General features: G+C 39.1%; 1 protein-coding gene across 1 annotated transcript; it reads right to left on the reverse strand.

Annotated features, from left to right (window-relative positions):
• Window positions 1-3,036: 3,036 nt before the first annotated feature.
• Window positions 3,037-20,655, reverse strand: RhoGAP100F (Rho GTPase activating protein at 100F). The gene is made up of 19 exons (XM_018448200.1): window positions 20,583-20,655; window positions 18,507-18,620; window positions 17,382-17,564; window positions 16,232-16,390; window positions 15,586-15,815; window positions 14,458-14,719; window positions 11,884-12,133; window positions 11,232-11,492; window positions 10,699-10,857; window positions 10,451-10,614; window positions 9,511-9,859; window positions 9,210-9,428; window positions 8,610-8,998; window positions 8,320-8,462; window positions 8,151-8,260; window positions 7,915-8,075; window positions 7,599-7,791; window positions 7,143-7,402; window positions 3,037-3,814 (listed from the first exon to the last, which is right to left on the reverse strand). The coding sequence occupies exons 1-19, from the start codon at window positions 20,622-20,624 to the stop codon at window positions 3,491-3,493; spliced, it is 3,972 nt and encodes a 1,323-aa protein (XP_018303702.1). The 5' UTR covers window positions 20,625-20,655; the 3' UTR covers window positions 3,037-3,490.
• Between the last annotated feature and the right edge of the window lie 1,154 nt (window positions 20,656-21,809).

Below are 21,809 nucleotides of genomic sequence, written 5' to 3' on the forward strand. Positions count from 1 at the left end.
CATTGAAAGATTTTAATTAATTTTAGATTAAGAATCCGCGCCAGCGGAAGAAACTATCTTAAATTAATTCACTGGCCATATCCTGGACTCCTTTCGAGCGACACGTATCGCGGCTCGTTAAGTCTTGAGTAATATGTATATATATATAATGTGTATGTATATAATGTATATAATATATATGTACGTAGGTATAGGTATAACAACAGTCAATTATATAAAATTGCGGCAGTGTGTTTTCGCGTATAATAGTTAAACATACTCTCATTCTTTTTCTTTCATTCTCTCTCTTTCTCTCTGTCTCTGTCTGTCTGTCTGTCTGTCTCTCATGTAATCAATTTATTACTAAATCAGGACGGCGAGGAACACTGGATACCATGTTTGTGTCTGCATCTATCCTTCACGGTGTATTAAGTCGATCATATTGAAAAGCCAAAAGACCTCATGTGGGTCCTCATGTATGTGTATAAGCCTACACATTATAGAATGTATGGATTCTGAAGCACAAGCAATATTGTAAGTCATATTAAAGATTTCTCATGAAGGACGTGAACATCGTAATTCAATCACATTTACGAAATAATATATATGATACACACAATTTCCTTTCTACTATGCTATGAACGCTAAGGTAAGGTAACGTTAATGTGTCATACGATAAATGACAATATGGTTTGCATTTATTTTATTTAAAGTCACTATTCAATTCCTCTACGAGCGAGTAGAGACGATAGGAACTAATTGACACCTTAATCTCTCTGATGTGAGTCATTCTAATTCAAAAACACACTTGGGACACCTGCGAAAATGAACGAAGATTAATCAAAATATCGCACAGTATCGGAGCACGATTTACAATTGAAAAAATTTGACGCAATGGGAACATAAATTGCCAACTTAGGAGATCTATAAACAAAGTACTTGAAAATTCGCAACATTGTGAAAATAGATCGTACTTAATATATATTTTATTTGATTCTCGTAAACAATGATTCATAGCGAAAATATAACAGCATCCCGCCAATAATTTCAGTTCAGAGAGAACTATTTCGAAAACAAGAAAAACGAAGGAATCGCGATCGACTTTCGCTCACGGACTCTATTTTTGCGAAGAGGAATTTTCGCTTCTTTGAAAAATTCATTCCTAAGTACGCGGGGAAACGAAAGAGGACACCTCGGTACCCGGCATTCACTCGCACGCAGGCACGCACACACGCACATCGAACGACATTCATACAATCTGGGGCTGGAAATACAGCTAGGATTGCGACTCGTATATGTATACGTATATATGTACACGTTACATTCAGCTATACAATTAGTCTCGGTTTCGCGGCTACTTCGATTAAAATTTTACCCCTCTCTCCGTCTCCTCTCTCGCCCCGTCGACTTGCTCTTCGCCCTAAACCCTTAAATATTCTCGCGCGATAACGCTAACTGTGCGGAAAAATGTGATTACGCGGATGTGTATAATATCTATTTATACGTGCGTGTTTATACTGATTACAGTGCTTCTTTTTCTTTTTTCTTCATCACGAATCAAGCCACGAGCGAGATCATGCGATAACGGTGTATTACAGCGATAACTATGACAATCAGTTGCGATCGGCACTCGTGGCTTCGCTTCGGATTGTAGTGCGTGATTTCATCGTCGCTCGATCGTTCCCAACAATCACGGCGACGACGGATGCGTCTACATTTAATTCTCCTCCTTTTTTTCACCTAATCGTTTGTTATCTTAATATTAGTCCATTCGCGCGTCTCTCCCTTCTCTCGCGATCTCATTTGCTCACTCTCGCACTCTTCCTCTCGTTCGATCGTCGTTTTACAGCTTTAAACGTATAATAATACTGGCTATTTTTTACTCGTTTTTACGTTCCCTTTTTAAAAGTATAGGTAATTATTCGTAGCATTTCTCTCTGTTTACTCATAATTATTATCATTTTCGGTCAGTTTTTCCCGCGGCTTCTCCCCTGCATCACCTCCTCTAACCGTCCGCGACCCAATCTCGAACAATTGATCGCCCGGTATTGATACAATAGCCAGTTGATTGCCCGATACTATATCTATACGCAAACATGTCCAAACGAATCCGCCTATGTGTCCTATTGTCGACATATAGAAACGCCGCCATGTCCTCGCGCTCCCCTCTTCTCCAACGTATGTATAACATCTTTATGTATATTATGTATATCTAGTTTAGCTGTTTGTTTGTTTATCAGTTTGTTTGTTCATGTATCTTTTTTGTTTCTGTATACGAGAGCTAGCTAATGCTACAAGTAATAGTTTTTTATCAAAAGCACACACGTAATATCGTGACTAGTCTACGTATGTATATATAATATGTATATATAGTATATCGCATATAAACTGATTATTATGTATGCCACGTGCGCCTCTCTTTGTTGATCGGCTCGCTCGCTTAAGTTTTGTGTGTTGTGTATTCATATGGATCGTGTTGATGTTAGTAATGTCGACGATGACGACGCGGAGGGACAACGTTCTTTTCTTCTTCTCCTCTTTTTCCTCCCCCTTAGTAGCCCGGAAAAAGGCATCGAAAGCAAGGTATGCGTGATGAATCCATCTGCGATCTAACATTTGCTTCGAGAGACCATTACTTGAAAGGCCATTACGTGTTCTCGGAGAAACTCCCGTGACATGATGGAGAATTGAATGTGCAGTGTTTGAATTATTTGAGTCGCTTTCCCAGCAGTGACGTAACGTAAATTGTCTTTAACTCCTTACAGTACTTGTCTTCGGTCCAAGTCCCTTCTGGCAGAACGGTATCGATTCCTGATTCATCTTCCTACGACGAGTAACGATCATCATAGTAATCACGCCTCTTCGTTTGGTTGCTCGACCGTCTTAGTAGCGCTTTCATTTTACGGCTATATTTAATTACATACAGTAATAGTGCTTACGTATCGCATTTTATTTCTTACGAAACTTAATTTCGATTAGAAGAGGCGATAAATCCAAACGTAACATTCGAGGGAGAAATTACTATCACTAGTTATTTCACTACGTAGCAGAGCTCTATTGCTCTGTTTTCATTTAACTTTAACAACTTTTCCTCGCGAGCAAACATACCCAACATAATAGACTGGAATCAATCGACTACCATAATTCTTTGGGGTGCGTAACGAAGATCCTTATGAATCAAATAGCACCGTGCGAGACTTTCGTCCAGATCACTTTAACATGCTCATCCTATCTCGTATTTAGAGCTAAACGATCTCAGCCCTGATAACTCGAGAATATTTATGAAATGACTCTACAAAATTAACAATTTTAATGAAATTAACTAAGTCGCTTTTTGCAAATTCGGTTTATTTTCTGAGCCGGTCCAACTTTCGGCTTGTTCTTCTGTCAATACTACACGTACGAATTGACGAAGCAGCTCTCAAATTTGTCTGCATTCTTGAGGAATCGTCGTCTCCGTGGCCTCTCCGTTACTCGCTACGCACACTCGCGTGACGACGGCGGGTCACAATTAGTGCGTCTTGGGTATATGCTGATGTCGATCGTCATCACTCGCTTCGACGTCACCCTCAACGCCTTTCTCGCCCTCCTCAGGATGCTGGGGATTACCCTCCTCCGTGTCAACGCTGCTTGTGGGTGTCACCTGCTCGACGCCAACGCCCGCACCGGCGCCGACGCCGATTCCGCCCGACGTACTCGATGTAGTCGTCGTCGTCGTCGTCGCCGTCTCGTCGCTCTTTTCGTATCCCAAACTGCCCAGGAGGCTCTTGTTAATCGGCTCTGGCGAGGCCTCTGACTCCTCGCTGCTAGGTGAACCGGGAGACGAGACTATCACCTGCGCGAACAAAATGTATCCACCGTCAAGGTGCATCGGTTAGTCGTGCTCGACGCCGGATACGGTTGGAATCCATAAAGATTGATCAAACGTTTCGAACTTTATGATGTAATAAAAAAGAAGAAATGAAGAGAAAGAAGAGAGCATAAAATTTATATGTATAAAAATGAATGTTTACAGCTTGTTTACTACCGAAAATTATAAATAATTAATATAATTCTTTCATCTGCTAAAAATTATATGTTTTTAAACAATTTCTTGAAATGTTCGAAACACTTGATCAACTTGGACTTCTTGGATGACACTGTATGTATTCTCTGGTACGTATTACAGAAGGATAGTTTCCAACCGTAAGCTTGATAATATATAAAACTTGTAGGGACTTATACACGTCAAAAAATTCTTATAAACTGCAATTTATATTTCATTTCTTATACCTTTAAAAAAAAATTGCTTGAATCGCTATTGCGAGTGAAATCTAATATGTTTCTTCAAAGAAAATTTTTAATACATAGTTCTGTGAAATCGTTTTTAAGTCAGCTTTGCGTAATTTCGCGAATACCAGACAGTCGTGGAAGTAGAATGCAATTGTGAGCATACGCAAAAATATGTGCTATATCAACGTAGAAAAGTATTTACAAATACTCATGTTGGCGACATTTAGATCGTATAAAACGTGATGGTATGAAGGTAGAATGAGAGAGTTACAGGAATGATGAATGTTTCTCTGATATCTGAATCGGGCCATGCATGTGACAACGAACTAAAGGCGGATGTACACGATAATGAAAACGATAATAACGATGATACCTGTGCAAGAAGCGGCGTCTCTGTGCTGTCAGCGGTTTGGTAGAGCCGGCAATTTGCGCTTGCTCTGAAGAATACGTGCCCAAACGAAAAAAGATAAAGAAGACAACGTAAATTGTTATTATAATAGGAATGACGTCGAAACTATATACACAAAACGGAAATCATATCCCCAATATATGCCCGTGAAAGGTACAGAAATGACATTGAGACATGCACGAAGGCATTTTGCATAAATGATATACATGAAATATATGTATATAAACCTGTCAAATTTATATCGCGACATACAATGATTAATGATAATAATAATAAATGATAAACACAAACCATTTCGACTAACAAGGGACGTCATACAACTGTCCGGCACCGATTTGATTCTCCGTGAAATATGTTGTTAAACATAAAAATCTAAGAGACACGTATTTTTTTATACGTATGCTAAGTCATATTTAAGAGGTGTTTCACTCCTTAAACATAAGTTAGCGCACGTATAAAAAAATGCGTGTCTCTTAGATTTTTATGTTTAACAACATATTTCACGGAGAATCAAGTCTGTGCCGGACAGTTATGTGACGTCCCTTGTATATTTCTCAGAGTAATAAGTTATTCTTGACAAAGAAAAAGTTTCTCAAAAATAAATTGTTCTTTTCTAATTAGTTTGTTCTTTAAATAGTTTTTGTAAAAATTTTTATTTAATTGGATAAATTTTCTTATAAATATATGAATCATTGTAGTAGTTTATATTGTAATTTTTTTACTCTGATTGACGTGATTACGTATACAATTTTTGAAATTATCTTTAAGAATGACTAATTATTGACAAATGATCAAACTTTGCAAATTGCATACTCCTCGAAACATGCCAAAACGTTTGCGAGTTGATAAATGGAAGGTCTTTGATCGAAATCTCATCGTGACTGCGAAAACATGTAAGCAGGGCGAATCAATAAACTAAATGGCGTAGATTCTATTTGGAAGCGCGTCGCGATTGAGGTTGTCTGCGAAGCGAACAAAGAAGAAATAGAATCGGTACTTTGTCTACCATGCTGTTCAACAACGTTTCAATATGCATAGGATATGAGAAGAAGCGAGAATAAAGGAAAACTTACAAGGGACCCAAGTATCTTCCTTTGATTTTGATGAGCTTTGAATGTTTTCTAGACAAAAATAAACGACATATTTTTTTTATACTTACCCTAATACACTTTTAAACGGTGAAACATCTCTTCGAAAAAGTCGGTTCTTTTCTCTCGAAGCGAATATTGTCAAAATTATAAGAGTTAGAAAAAAATGTTTGAAATTAACTTTGCGCACTTCAAGGAACAGTTAAAATTTTAATAATCAAAGTTTCCCTCTGTATTTTGCTACGTAAAAAAAGCAATATAATATCTGAGTTTAAAATTTAAAGTAGAGATGTATAACAAAAAAATTTTTGCCTATTTTTCATAACATAATTAATTTATTAAAAGAAATATGATACTGACACCATATTTCTCCTAATAAATCAGTTGTGAAAAATCAGCAAAAATTTTTTTATTATATATACTTTTATACTATTACAATTATACTAAATAATCTACATAACGATAGTGCATGAAAAAGTAGTTCAAGAGTACTTTATAATTATAATTAATACATTAAAATATTTTTTTTATATATAAAATAAGAAAAGAATAAAAAATTTTTTTATATATCTCTACTTATCTTTTTCCAATTTTTTTTTATGGGAAACCTACAGTTTTAACACTGGATCCGAACGGCCTTTTTTCAGAAGAAACTCTCATGGCAAAGATACTCTCAGTGGTTTACCATTGCCTTCCGAGAGATGATTAGTACTTTTAATTATAAAATGGAATGATGATTTTTTTTTAAATGCGAAAAAAACCACGTATGTAGGGTGCAGACGGGATCGAATCCGGATCCATAGATCACAAGTCGACTGCTCAGAGCGCTCTGCGATCAGAAGCTACTCGCGTCATCAGACTAAATATGTATAGAAGAATGTGCCCCTTATTTTCTAGAAAACAACATATTCAAAGCTCGTGACAAAATCGGAGAGGAACATTTGGGTCACTAACCTTGTTAGTATATACATTCAAAATATTCATATATTGGCAAGCGTCTTCTCGATCGATTCTTCTGGTTCCAAAAGTTTTAAATTGCTCAAGCAGATTTACGCAAGTATGCAAATTAGTGGGAACCAAAAAATCAATGTAGTTGACCCTAAACAGTATAAAATGTATTACTTACATAAAAGTATTGAGGAGACACACTCATAATAATGATATTATTGGTCACGTATATTCTTAAAGTTACTGTGATACTAGTCTACATTTTCTGTATTTAAATTTTTATAGACAGTTTAAGGTAAATGATATGATCTTATAAATATTTGTAATTCAATGAAGCATACGTAACGAAAAAGAGGCCAGAGCTTGCTCGTTCACTGTTTAGGGTTAACATTCCCTGGACAACAACGACGAATCGTGCGAGAAATGCATAATTATTGGCGACCTACCTGTCGAGGCTTGACCGGTGGTGGAGGACGAATGGAAGGCCCGAGGACTGCGGCTACCGTAGTTTGGGGTTGATGATGAAGTGAGGGTGGCTGCTGCCAAGGCAGCCCTGTGCGTCCCAATGTTCCCTGCAGTTGCACATGCTGCTGCAGCTGCTGCTGCACTTGCTGCTGCGCTTGCTGCAGATGATGCTGACTGCTGCTGCGCTCGACTACTGGCGTAACTCGAGGAAGTGTTGAACCGACTGAAGAAGTCTTCCGAACTGTCTGTGAAATTAGCTACTAATTACTCGGTTCTTAGCCAATGTTTTTTTTTAATGCACATCAGTAACTAAACCCAAATATATTAATTAGAACGACATTAAATTAAGTATATCGATATATATCGATATATCATTGACTTAAATTCACGAAAGAGTAGATTCTTTTACGTAGATTTATGAAGAACGAGTACATTACCTGACTTAACTGGCCAAATCTCCAACAAATACTTAAGCACGGCGATTGGTTGTTGGAAATCCAGTGGAGGTCCGTTTTCTTCCGAGTGTAACATCAATACCGGTCCGAAGCAAACGGCGAGGTTTGCCGGTGACATTTTATTGCACTGCGATACTACCATCGCCAAATGATCCAGCAAATAAATCAACGTACACTATTCAACCAATAACACACGTTATTAGAATCTGAATATGATCGTGAAGCCTCATTGTATTTAATGTCTCTTTTTCTGATTATAATCAATGTGCATTTAAAATAAAATTTTGCAGATACGTACCCTGTTGACCTTAGGTAAGCAATCTAGTATACTAAACATAAGCTTAGCATTGCCCTGTGGGTCGTCCGGCAAACAGACTGCCAGTGCATCGACCATCATCTGGTAGAGGCACTTCGTGAAGAGAGGTTCTGGAAGTTCTCGCAAATAATCCTTCAGTACACCTGAAACGGTCACGGTTACAATCGGTCACTTTGCATTTTTCTCGGAACGGTTTTTCTTATTTTGCGGTATATTACCAGTAATGACGTTAATGTCCGGCACGTTGTCGGGTGACAAATTCACGGACCGTGCGTTCCTCTCGAAAGCTTCCCTAAGTATCCTCTTCTTAGTCGCTGAACCAAACAACGGCTTTTGTCATGCATACACATGAAAACTTACAACTCGATATTTTAATTATTATTTGTTCGATACTTACCGATAATGTCAAGTCCTCTTCTCTCCACCTCTTCGATACAACGCCATACAATAATCGGAATATTCGGGACTCCCATCGCTAAAGCTGTGGAAACTCCACCGGGAACTCCACCAGTCTTGGTTTCTCGACTTACCTATTTAGTTAGTACAAAAGAAATGGTTATTACATCTTAAGATTTAAATAAGTTATCAAATTAATTATTATAAAATATTAAATCTGCACAACTTTGACTAAAAATTAAAAATTAATATAATTTGTCATCGTAAGAAAGAGAACTTACCACTGTATCCAAATCAACTCCGAAGAGAGGCGCTACCCTCGTAGCTAAGGATATGACCGGCAGACCTCTTCGACGGAAAGTTTGTTGGGCATCGGTGTATCGTAATTTTAAATAAATTGTGCCACGTGGCTCGACCTTAACGGCCAGCTGATGTTCTGGCGATTCTTTTAGTAGACTCGCTAAATGCACCGATCCCTTGTAACAGAGTTTGTGCCTGTACTGTGGGTCCCATGAATAAACAAGCAGATCCAGCTGCCGATTGCCTACGAGATCCAGCTCGAAGGTTTCGTCCCAGTCAAACATTAAATCACCGGTTCGCACTACCGTGCGCGCTTTATGCACCCTGTCACACTCCAGTACGCAGTACAAATCTCTTAAGCCGCAACTAGCTGTAGTTTTTTGCAAATCAATATAATTATTAAAATAAAATTATTCCATAGAACGTAACGTAAAATTTTTATATTCGAGATTGACAATTGTAACATTACATGTGTTTGAGATTAGAGTGGGGCAAGTGTAGAAAAGTATGATAATTATTTTATTGACATTTGTCAATCTCAAACGATGTACAAGCATATACGACTATTTCAGCTAACGTACCTAAATTCGGTTGACCTGAGGGAGTGGAAGGTGTAGTGGCGGCCGATGAGGTCGTAGTCGATCGGAGACCGCGCCCCGCTAAAAGATGGACAGATAACAATCCGCTGACTCCACTTGCCAAATCACCGCCAGTCGCCTCTCCGAGCGAGCTCAAAAGCGAGCTCGTCGAGCTCGGAGTGCCCACAGTCGGTGGCTTCTCTATTTTATACTTGAGGAATTCTGTGAAATGAAATGACCTTTCAATACTCCCAATTTTACGAAATGAGGCGGTAGACAGATACGCGATAGACTGTCTAATCACCCGCAGGATTAATATCTAGCAGTATTTGACCCTGAGTTCTAGTAGGCGTTGGGGTAGGTATGCTCCTCGTTGACTCCAAATCCAACAGGTTCCTGATCCTTCTGACCGATGTCGCCCGTTGGCTCGCGGAGCTTGTTAGTGAAGCTTTCTGGGCTGCCAGCGATGTGCGCGCGCTCGAAGCCACCGAAGCTGGCCTCGGATTCGTTGTACCGCGATGGCATGTCGAGCTAATCGCCGTTGACGCTCTCAGATTCGCAAGATTGACCTGTTGAGCTGAGGCTGATCTCGTCGACAAGCGATCAAGCGTAGTCGAGAGCGGCCTGTATGTACCGTAACTGCCGTATTCACCCTACATTAACCAACGAGAAATACAAACTTCATTAATATGCATTTATAACTCTTCAGGTGTCTGGCTTGGTTAGTAATCCCATATTATTAAGTTCAAAATAGAAGTACAAATTAAATGAGAATCTGTTAAAAATAGTAATAATTAACCTACATCTAAATTCGAAAAATCTAAAATTAAGTAGATAAATTTATTTTTTGATTGTCTTAGATTATTAATTTATTTTGATCCTTTTGTTTGATTTTGATCTAAGCTATTTATTGAATTTTAATTAATACTACTTAATTAAACAGATATTTAAAGAATTATAAATAAAGCTATAATGATTACATGATAACATTGACAGAAAGTGACAAATTTACATGTAAATACATTTTCGCATATCTCTCCCTAACACATTATTATATGTGTTATTCAGTTTTATCTTAAGAAGTTGGTTTCGGACTTATTCGAATATAAGCTAATGTACGTAATAATAAATTATCAGGAAGAGGAAGGCAAAATCAATTATTCTATAGTTATTCGTGGCGATAATAAAATTAGCAAATCCGATCGATTGTCAGAGCTCTGAGCTTCCTGCGATTTCACGTTTACCTGATTGACGGCTGCATGAATGTTCTCGGCGCTGTATGTATAACGGGGTGGTCTACTTGTGGTCGCCCTAATCTGCTCGTACAGGGCGCTAGTACTTGGCGTGCGGCTCAGCCAGGCGCGGTACTCGTCCGACGTGAATACACTCGGTGAGGACGGTATCCTGCCTGTTTATCGGCACGGTCAGTTCGCGTAAAGTACAGTTCCACCGATTGCATTACCGGTTATTGTCTCGATTATCTGACGCTTACCTCTGTCACGTCTGATGGAAGGCAATTCCGGCGCTGATAATGCGCCGTCGCTGTCCTCTTGATCGATCAGGCCCGACGCGACCGTGCTGAGGCCCGACCTGAGACCAGGCTGCTGGGGCAACGTCCGACCGCTTCGTGGTAGTGAATTTGACCTTAAACCTACAGAGAAACTTTCTGACTTAAAGAAAAATGAATTCTACCGGTGATTTCGAATGTACAATCTTAAGGTTGTTATAATTCTCTGTTATTCGTGTTGTGGATTTGCATAACGTTTATTAATAAGTTTATATATTGTAGTTCTCTGAATATTCCAATTCAGTGATTATAATTAGCAAACTCTATTTTCAAAATCTATATAGGATTCTCCAATTATAACTTGATAGACTTATAAGTTGAAGAACCAAACGCTTACTACCTATTTGATTTAATCCTATGAAAATTGATTCGTAGAAAGGTGTTATTCAAACCGATTAAGTCTAAATAACTTCAAAAGCGTGAATGTAATTTAATTTCGATAAATTGTTTCAACTCACCTGAGGAACTCTGACCGATTTGTGACCTCGATAGGGTAGCTAAATGTGACACGGCGCTGCTTTGAGATGGATTGTTCATATTGTGCCTATAATAGTAATACGCTGATTTCGGCGAACTGGAACACGTAGCCTCGGTGTCGGAGGCATAGTCCAACGACGGTCGATGCCTCCTCGTCAAGGTGCCGAATTGTCCTTGTCTCTGCGCGGCGGACGTAACGTCAGTCTGTCCGTACCTTGGGTTATAACGCAATGCTGACGTACCTAATAACGACATAATGCTAATTATTAGAATATAGTAAGTATACCTATTATCACAAATGGAAAATATCAACTTCACATTTTAACTTATTTTGATCTATAATTTTTCCAATTCTTTTGATATATAATCCACCTCGTATTTCTTTAGATCTTCTCTAACAATAAAACACGTTGCAACACAATAAATTAAAAAATGAATAAATTATGAACATGTATTCTACGGAATATAATATTTGAAAACGATGTAATTTGTATTGAAGGAAATTTCCGTGTACACGTAGATCTCGGAAGACAGTGAGAAAGGGAGAAGATAGGAGAGAGGGGGGAAGGGGGAGAGAGAGAGAGAGAGAGAGAGAGTGTGGATACTTCGATGATAGGTAAATTCATTACGGACCTGATTTCAAACTAGATCTAAGAAGGGTATGTCGCGCCGGCGTCGTGATGCTCGTGTAATCGACTCGGGGTAAGTGCTGGTCGGAACCACTCCTCGGCATGATCCTTCCGCTTCCGGTGTGCTGGCCGTAGCCGTAATGGGTCGACTGCGTGGTTTGGCCCGACAATCTGCCACCGACTGATTGCATTCCACCGCTCGACATACGTCGGCCGTTCGAGGGCATCATGGGCCCCGTGTAGAAAGGATGTACCTAATCGCATGATCGCACGAACTCTTTGAATACACTTCATAGATGTTTTCTTAGGTAAACAGTTCCTTAGGTAGATTTTCTTAAAGTTGCTGATCGCCATGACTCTCGCAAACATCCCGTTTCTTTCTTTATCATTAATTGTAATTTATTGTCAATAATTGTAAATTTTTTGTAAATTATATACCTTTGGGATTTAAATTTTTGCGAAAGAGTAAAACGTCAACGGCAATTACAACGATAATGTCTCATCTTTTATGATCGATCGATTACCTTTTGTTAATGATGTATATTTGATGCTTATAATATGATTTGTGTGATTAAAAAATAGATAAAAAATAGATTAATACATAAAAATTTAAAATTTTAAGAGAAATTTGGATTTTATAAAAAAAATGTGAATCTAAGTATTACATATATATATATGGTACAAATTTTTTAACAATATTATAAACGTTAATTAAAATTTTTAAGTACAGCCTTTAATAAATTATTAAAATTTATAACAACTTTACACATTAATGCTGAGTAAAGTGCTGGCAATCGATAATCGACCGAACGCGATAACGCTAGCCACGACAATAATTAACGTTATCCAAAACACAGGCACAAAACGCAATCGAAAGAACAAACGGACAGCAAGCTTGCAACAAGGAAACATAAAGTTAGGGTTCACGTCGCAAACAGCGGCAGGTGTACGCGACTTCTACGGTTTAAGAACGCACATAAATATCCGTTAATTCGCGTTACGCTTTTTCTAGGCAGAACTCGTTAAACGAATGCACTGGTGCACCGTCGAGAGTACGGCTAAACATTTCTCGTTTGCCATTAACAGCCCTCTGCAATCGTTTCGTTTATTAACTCTTAAACATACATCTTATGACCAAATTTATTCTACAGCGAGATACAAGACTTTTTTTATTAGTTCTTTATTAATATCAAAGTTTAACGATATATTTTGTGATTATAATAAAAGAAACAATTTAATTGATTATATTTAATAATATTTGATAATTATATTAATAAATTGTTATTATATATATTATTTCGTGATTTCTTTGATTACTTATTGAAGAAAAAAAGATATACAATTGCTTACTTCTTTTTTATTATATACTGACAAAATGTATATTTAATCATCCATATTTTACGGTCTCAATTTTTTTTACATTCCAAAACTCAACGTACATTTCAGCAAAGAATGAAAGAATTTACGTTGAATTTTTTAAGGACTGCGAGGATTTAACGATTGAAATTTAAAATGCCTTCCGTGGACGGATGCACTCGCGCATTCGTTCGTCGCCAAATATATACATGAGAGGAAGGGAGAATATATTTATATACTCGTCCATTAGAGGCATTATACAGAAAATTGCAGTCATACACAAGTCTAGATATCAAGATAGAGTTTGTGTTGTCTTTACCTTTGTAAAATCCTGGTTAATTTCAATGTAGCATTCATTCATAGAACCGATTAGTCATTTAAAACACGTGATCGATACGCGAGCCGATCGGCGACGCTCCGCGTCGTTCGGAAATGCATTCGTTGAAATTGTCGAGACATTCGTTTTCTCGACATTTATTCTCGCGTATTTGTCTTCGAGATAGAAATCCGATACACGGAACGAATGTACAAAAAGTCGGTATTTTATACGAGCGGCATTTTGATTGTCGCGAGATATGCGGTTCTGATATTTTTTAAATTTCCTTGCTTTTAGAAGTTATTTTGCGAATTGTTCTTCTTCTGTAATTCCGATAATCCGAATGACACGGAGATCGCGACAGCAAGTGTCCCGAGACATTGCCACGAGTTCACCACTTTCTTTCATTCGTAAAATAGCGTTCATTGGAGACAGTGAAGGGCAAACGAGTATCGAATTGGTGCAGACAGGTGTGAAATGGTGCTCGATCCACATCGTCTAGAACATCTATGCGTGAACTACATCGGATCGAGATTCATAAGTGACATCTATTTCGAAAATATCGAAATAGAATTATCGTTATGAGGAATAAAAAAAATATGATCATCACATTCTGTGATAATTATAATAAAATTATTTTATTAAAATTAGAAATGAATAAAGAAGAATGAATATTATTTTTGTTTTTTATATATTTATAAGCAAATATTCGTATTATATATTAATACTTATTAAATTATTGATTCAATTAAATATCAAAAATAAAAAATCCTTTCTCTAACTTTGAAATAGAAAATTTTATTAGAAAAATGATTTGTTCTTCACACGATATTCTCCGTCGTTCTGATAAATCTCGATCCGCAGGATTTCCGTATTTCGTTGCGTGAAATATCACGCAATACTTACTTTTTCAGCCAAGCTCTCTAACGTCTTCGGATAACCACGCTCGTATGGCTGAAAATGTTGCGTCGATGAAGGTTTCGGCTGATGCGTGATAACCGGTGGCGGCGGTGGTTGATAGGACCAGTGACCCTCTGGCCGTGAATTATAGTACAGATCACCGTTGCTCGAACCGAGATCCTGGCTCGATCCCAAACCCGTGAGACCGAGTCTTGATCGCGACGGCAACATTTCACGTCCGTCGCCTCGTCTACGACTACTGCCATCCCTACACATGAAACATCAATCTCCATGTGTTATTCGAAATTATTAATGACAGAACTTATTGTCCTAACTCTCTAATTTAAAAAAAAGGTTGCAGATATACATGGAGAAAAATAGTTGAGTAATTTTTAACTTACAACTACTAGTAAAAATATTCTGGCTATTTTTGCTGAACTTATGACAAACTTTATTTGCCTGGAAGTAAAAATATAGAAGATGTAAGGTGAAAGGTACATTGCAATTATAATAAATCCATTCAAGTTATTTTTTACTTACTTAATAAATCATACTTAAAGTAAAAAATCATACTATTCTCAAGATTTTATACATTCATATTTTTTATCACGTAGTAAAGTAAATTTTGTCAGCGCTAAGGCAAAAAATACTCGTTGATAAAATAAATTCTACTGAGACGTACCATAATGTATAAATTTACTTTATAAAATGTAAAAAGTACCTTACAGTATGATTATGTAACGATTACTCATTTACCAAAAAAGTGAAGTAAATTTTACATAAGTGTTCCTATATAGACCTGCCTATTCCATAAAATTTACTAATTTTAGCGCATATTACATTTTTCTCCACGTAGAAAAGATTTAAATTGTCGATATCGAATATCAAAGTACTAATATAGTACTATTACTATAATTGGAGAATTGTTTTCCATAAAATATCGGTTTTTTTTAGTAATAGTCACTTTATTGTTTTAACAAGCTTCTATATGAGTAGGAAAGAAAGATAAAAAGATTTGTAATGATGTCAGCAGTAAAGCCATCCACACACAGGTATCTTGAAATAATCAATTTGCGAGATGTCTTTTGATTATTAATTCAAGGAGTAGATATAGATATCAGTCTGAGATAGTACCTGACGTGATTACTTGTCGTGTGGTCACTCTCGTCCTCGTTCAATTCCCTCTTGATGACTACTACGGGCGGTGCCTTGTGCTCAGTCTGGCGGCTGTGCGAAACAGGTTGATGTGAGCCGTGCCTTGTGGCCAGGACGAGTCGCCTCGGTATCGACATGATGATCACGACGTCGTCCAGACTCATGTGCGTCACATCGACCAGATTCACTGCCAGGATCTCATCGCCCACCTGCACGTGCGAATGCATAGTGACCGATAGCCGATATAAAGACGAGCAACGATATCGCGGCGAACGAGAGGATAAATATCCCTCCCAAATACAGGACTGATCGATGCCCGAGACCCGTGAAATGTCAAGGTGTAAGAGGATAAATTTAATTCGGCGCATTCTCGCGGCCCCCGCCGTCGCGTCCTTCTCTCTTTCTTTCTCTCGAAATAGATTCTCAATCCTAAATGGCTGCTCCGAGCTCGTTCCGAGCACCAGCGGCAATTAAGTTCTCGCTTGGTAAAAAGAAGACGAAGAGACGATTCACGGATGTGTCTCGATTTTACCGCTCGCCTCGCTTTCTCCATCGCGTCGGTTTCTCACTGTCGTCGTCCCGGCGACAGCGGGTGAATTCGCAGGGCCAAAGCGAAGATACTCACCTTCAAGCAGCCGCTGTTGTACACGGCGGTTTCCAGAGCTATCCTAGAAATAAAGACCCCGTCGTTTCTGTCGACGCCGTTGCCCTCGCGTATGTAGAGACCGAGGGTCTGTCCCGGTCGTTTGATTATCTCGACGAAGTGGATGGGGTGCTTAGGATCCTGAAACGAAGATCGCCGGCGAACTTTCTTAATTCGTGCCGTCGAAATATTTCACAGCGTTCACACGCGCGCCTCGGGTAAAATTACGCTGCGCAAAATTACTTCGTTGTCGTGAAAATAATTTTCTCCTTGGCCCGAGTGTTGGTACAAATGCGATCGCCATGCAAGCAGATTGTTACACTTTGTTCGCCTAATTCCGTGAGGAGACCAAGGCGAGTTAAATTCGCAGTGAATATTATCTCTTGATGTCTAAATAATTTGCTCGATAATTTGATAATTAACTACATTATCAGTTTCTATACAATCATTGACGTATATAATAAAGAATTATTTTTTTTAATTAAATAAAGGTCTGTTTTCTGTGGTTGAACTAGTGTACACTTTTGAAACTTAAAATAAGATAGATATACATTTAATATTTGTCGAAAGCGAGAAAAGGAGTTCTAGTGCAGGAACAGAAAACAGACCAACAATTAAACTAAAAGACAAATGAGTCAAGAAGGCCAATATCGATCAAAAATGCCTCACAATATTTTTGTGTGAATTTTTACAATAAAGTAAAAGATTGCGTGAATTTTTATATTAAAGTAAAAAAATTGAACAGTCCGCGAAAAATTAATTTAAATTTCAGTCAAGTTTAATATTATGCGTCTTGTTGTATAATTTATATTTTAGCAAATTTCTAAAACTGTTATATATTTAATATATAACAAAGTATAATAAATATTCTTGCATTTTTGTATATTCCGAACAATGATATAGCAAAAACGATAAAATATCTTAAGATTCCATACTATTCTGTAATTAAATTGTAATCATGTATTAGAAAAAGGAGAAAGATATGAACAGATAGTATACAATAAACAGGGAATTAATGTATTGCTGACTGTAATGAAAGATTTGCGCGTAGTACTAATTTATGACAAGATATTACGTTCGAATGCAAATGAATCACAATCTGTCGGAAACAGACGGCCCATCGATAACGTACCTGCATAGCAATAAATTTTTTCGCCGCCTCGGAAGCCTGTCTACCCATTTGCCGAGGCTCAATGACACGCACGACCATCTCGCCTCTCCGCTCAACAGCTTCGAGGGCCGCCGCTGTCGATGCGTCATGATCGTTTTCGACAGTCTCGATCTGCTTGAAGATCTCTGTACTGATCCCGCTCACCTGCAACGGTAGATCCTTTCGTTTCAAAGAATGCGTAGCGATGTTTTATCGTCATTTGTGTGGACCAATGAAATTGTCTCGACGCAAAACTCTTTTGTTGTTAGTTATTAAATTATTTCTATCGTGCAAATATTTAAACGATACATAGAAATAATACATTGATCTCTCGTATAAATAATAAATACACAGGAAAAAAACGATGTTATATCAACAACATTATTTCAATTGAAAATGACTTTGTTAATACAATAACAATATTAATGAAACAAATACGTTATATTGTTGTTTTGATAAAATTTTATTTATTTTATTAATACTGTTATTGTGAATCAACAAGATTATTTTCAATTAAAATAATGCTGTTGATATAACATCATTTTTTCAGTGTAGAGAAATATAAAAACTAAAATATATATAAGCTACGTTATTTACTGCGAGTACTGAAAATCTATAGTATACGTATACATAACGTGAACTATAGAATTTTAGTACTCACAGTAAATTACGGGATGCAGCCCTAATTTCGTTAATATAAAATCTTAATGTAATGAGATCCTTTTACTTCCAAAAACAAGTGTATATACATAAAAATAAATTTCTGGCTAACCTTTTTCCTTATTAATAGTGGACTGATAAGACGTCGCTATTATATTTTATCCTTACTTTACTTTTTCATGCAAAGATCGAGAACGGAATGCCAAATTTAATTTAAATTTGGTATGTTTAATGTAATAGCGATCAGATTACGTGAACAATGCGTGGTGACTAAAGCACACGCCAATACGTTTCTACCGGTCGTCGAGACAGCTTCACGAGCAACACAATAGGGTCCCGGGTGTCGGAATCCATCGTCATGCTGTCCGGCAATTGAAGTTTGCCGACACAACGAGCTCTAAATTCGTCCATTGTGTCGGCAATGAGTTAATGAAGTGTCGCCACTACCTTCCTGAAGTCTCCTTGAATGACCATGGGGGGTGGTTCCTTGGGGCGCAACTGGTTGGCAGGTGCCTGCCTCCCAGGACTTGCGCTTATGTCTGTCACTTCCCCCCGGCCCTCCTGCAAAAAATAACTGATTATTTTCGCTGTTCAGTTAACTCTAAAGTGATTACAATCGATTCTTACGAAATGAGACGACAAATGAAAAAAATGACGTGTACCTTCGTCATTGTCGAAATATAACGTGGCATGCAATATCGAGAAAATTTGAATGCCCAAGTGGCATCCTTTCAAAGCGGATTAATCAGAGTCTAGGTCAATGATAACCACAGCAACCAAACTACATATGTCACAGGTCAGCTACTCATGTCACATACTCCATTGGCAATTATAATTTGACTACCTCACATTTTACATCATATAGGATCACAAAAATTTAGATGATTGTGTGATTATGATGATAGTTATAACTGATAATAGATTTATGATAAATAGGGATATCAATTGTATCCTGTTTTACAAATTGAATACTTTTAATTAAAGGATTACTTAAGTAATTAAAAAAATTTTATCTCATTAATATTACCTAAATTGAAAATATTTCATGCAAGCGAATTCACGAACTTATAAAAGAAGTAAACCTTCTAATTTCTCTCAAAGACGTAGAAATATTGCGAGCATGAGTAGTATAATGTCCAAAAATGAATATTTCTGTAGTCGCTGAATTTAATCAAAATGCGAATAACGGGTATTTTTCATAAATATTTCCAATAAATTCTGTTAGCAAATTTTGTAATAATTTCTATTCACTGTATTAAGAGGACATTATTCTTAAAAATAAAAAATTCAAATTAATAATCATTAATTATTAATATGATCGATATATCGATAAAATTTCCATTAAATGCGTTTAATAAAAGCAAGTGACAAATGTCATACACATTTAAACTTCTGCTTCTACTGGAATATCTCACGTTCATCTCAATTAACCCAATTATGAGGGCCGTAATAAAGTGATCGAATATGAGGTCCATCAGAGAAGGTGGACTATTTAGAATAGCACTTTTTCATTCGAGACAAATGCGATGTAAATGTAAAGTCCCGTCATGATCCTTTCAGGGGTAGGAAGGAGACTCCTAACGAAGCACGCGGCGTCTCGCGGAAACTCATCAATCTGTCACTTCGACAACGCACAAGCACCAGCCGTAAATCCCCGAGCTCGTTGACCGTGATTTCAGCCGGATTCGTATCTCACTGAGACTATCGAGAAAAACGCACGAGCTTATCGAGCCACGCGCGCTTCGAACGAGCTCATCCACCTGTCACGCTAACGTCACGAACATCACCGTAAATCGTCGTGCCCACTCGTTAACTCGTGATGCCAGGAAATACGGGGGAGATTATTCGTATGGAGACTAACAATAAGATCTTTTTTTTTTGCTGTAAAATGGGTCGCGAGCTCATTCCACCTGCCAGCTTAATAATCATTTGTGACATCGATGAAAGAAGTAGCACAAAAGGTGAACCGTGGAAAAAAACGCACCCCGCGGAGGCATGTGACCGGAACGAGCCACGCGGCGGTGCCGCACATCCGGTCGCAGAGCGACAGCAGGGACATCCACGCTGCCGCAGCCGATTTGCAGCCCCTTTCGCTCGCCGACGGCGGTGGCGGCTCCTGGAGCTCCTTGCCGCCCTTCCTGCCGGTAGCCCACCACCCCCGTGCTCCGTCCGTCTTCTCTTTACGTCTCTCGGTCTCACCCGTCTGCCGGGTGAACGCCGCCGCGCGTGTCGCGCTATCCCGTCGCGGCGGTCCCATACGTGCCCGAGTCGTCCTCGGCCAGAGCACCGTTCAACAAGACGCCGGCCGGTCTTCCTCCCTTATGACCTGTCTCTCTCTCGAGTGCAGATCGCCAGTCCCTTCTCGGTTTCACGTGACCGGTGAATGGTGCGAAAGGGCGCGCGTAGGACGGTTAGGTAGGTGTCCAATGAGGAAATGAGTGCGACAGAGTGAGAGAATGATAAATAGACAAACGGAGAATGAGGAAACGAGAATGAGTGAGAGAGAGAAAACGCATGGATTACCTTGCGGAAGAAGAAGCACCCCGTGTTACCCCTGTCGCACATCCTCGCCTACCCCATGGTGGCTAATATGGCGGGAAGCGGCGCTCAGGAGCGAGTACGAGTGTCGGCGGTACAAGTAAGGGGTAAAAGGCGCGCGTGCGCCATCGCCGGGGGGTTACCGTGTCGCCGCACGCGGAGGAGTAGTATGAGTGAGTATCGACCGGCGTGACGTCACCTCACCCTCTCCCTCAACGTGTCCTCTCCCCTGCCCCTCCGCTCTCTTTCCTCTCCCAACTCGTACTCTATCTCCGCACTCCTCACTCGGTCTGTCCCTCTTTACCCTTTTCCGCCTCGTTCCTACGCGCTCGAGCACTCCTACTACCTCGCAACGTACCTCCAACGTGGCGCTCCTCCACTGTCCTCAACCCCTTCGCCCCCCCTGCGTGTCCATTCGATTTCTCTCTGTCGCACCCGTCGCTTCTTTCCACGTCATCCTCTTCTCTCATTATCCTGACCCTTCCTGTCTGCGTTGTCCTTCTGGACCTCTATCTTCGCCTCTTTCCTCTCGTCTACCTCCGAGAACGGCGCTTCCTGACTCTTCGTTATTCGCGGTTTCTACCATCCCCCTTTCCTATAATATTTCCGTAGTATTTTGGCAATCTCGTTCACACCTTTTTGCTCAGACTGAATTACGCACGATCATCCCTTACCAACTTATCTCGTCCCGTTTTCCTTTTAGGACACTCTTTGGAGCGACCAAAACCGTCAACTGTGTAATTCTACTGTGTTTAAGCCTCTTCTTTCTCTCCCTTTCTCCTCCCATCCATGTTATTTATCTTCGCGTTCTTCGCATATTTCTTGACTGTGCGTGCAAATCGTCACTGCTTTGTGTCCCTTAAGCGGCGCTTTTCATGCTTCTCTCGCCTCGCGCATGTCTTCCTATAATTCTTTTCTTTTTTTTTCTTCGCGTATCCTCTCGTACCCTCTCCTTCGCTCGCACCATCTCGCTCTTCTCTTTTCCTAAGAACTTGCGTTCCATCCTCGCCCGCGCGGTCGCGGCTCCCCTCAATTGGATTTTCCTCCCCATTTCGTTTACTTCTTATTGCACTCGCTGCTACTCCACTTAGGGGTGTCAGCGGTCGCGCGAATTCTCTCCTTCGACCTCTCACCTCACACGACAGCGGCAACCTTGCGTTCGCACTTTTTTTTCGAACGACGGATTTTTGCGACCCGTGAGAGTGGATTTCT

This window comes from Mycetomoellerius zeteki, unplaced genomic scaffold (genome assembly GCF_001594055.1).
Source record: "Mycetomoellerius zeteki isolate Tzet28-1 unplaced genomic scaffold, Tzet1.0 scaffold220, whole genome shotgun sequence".
Classification (NCBI taxonomy): Eukaryota; Metazoa; Arthropoda; class Insecta; order Hymenoptera; family Formicidae; genus Mycetomoellerius; species Mycetomoellerius zeteki.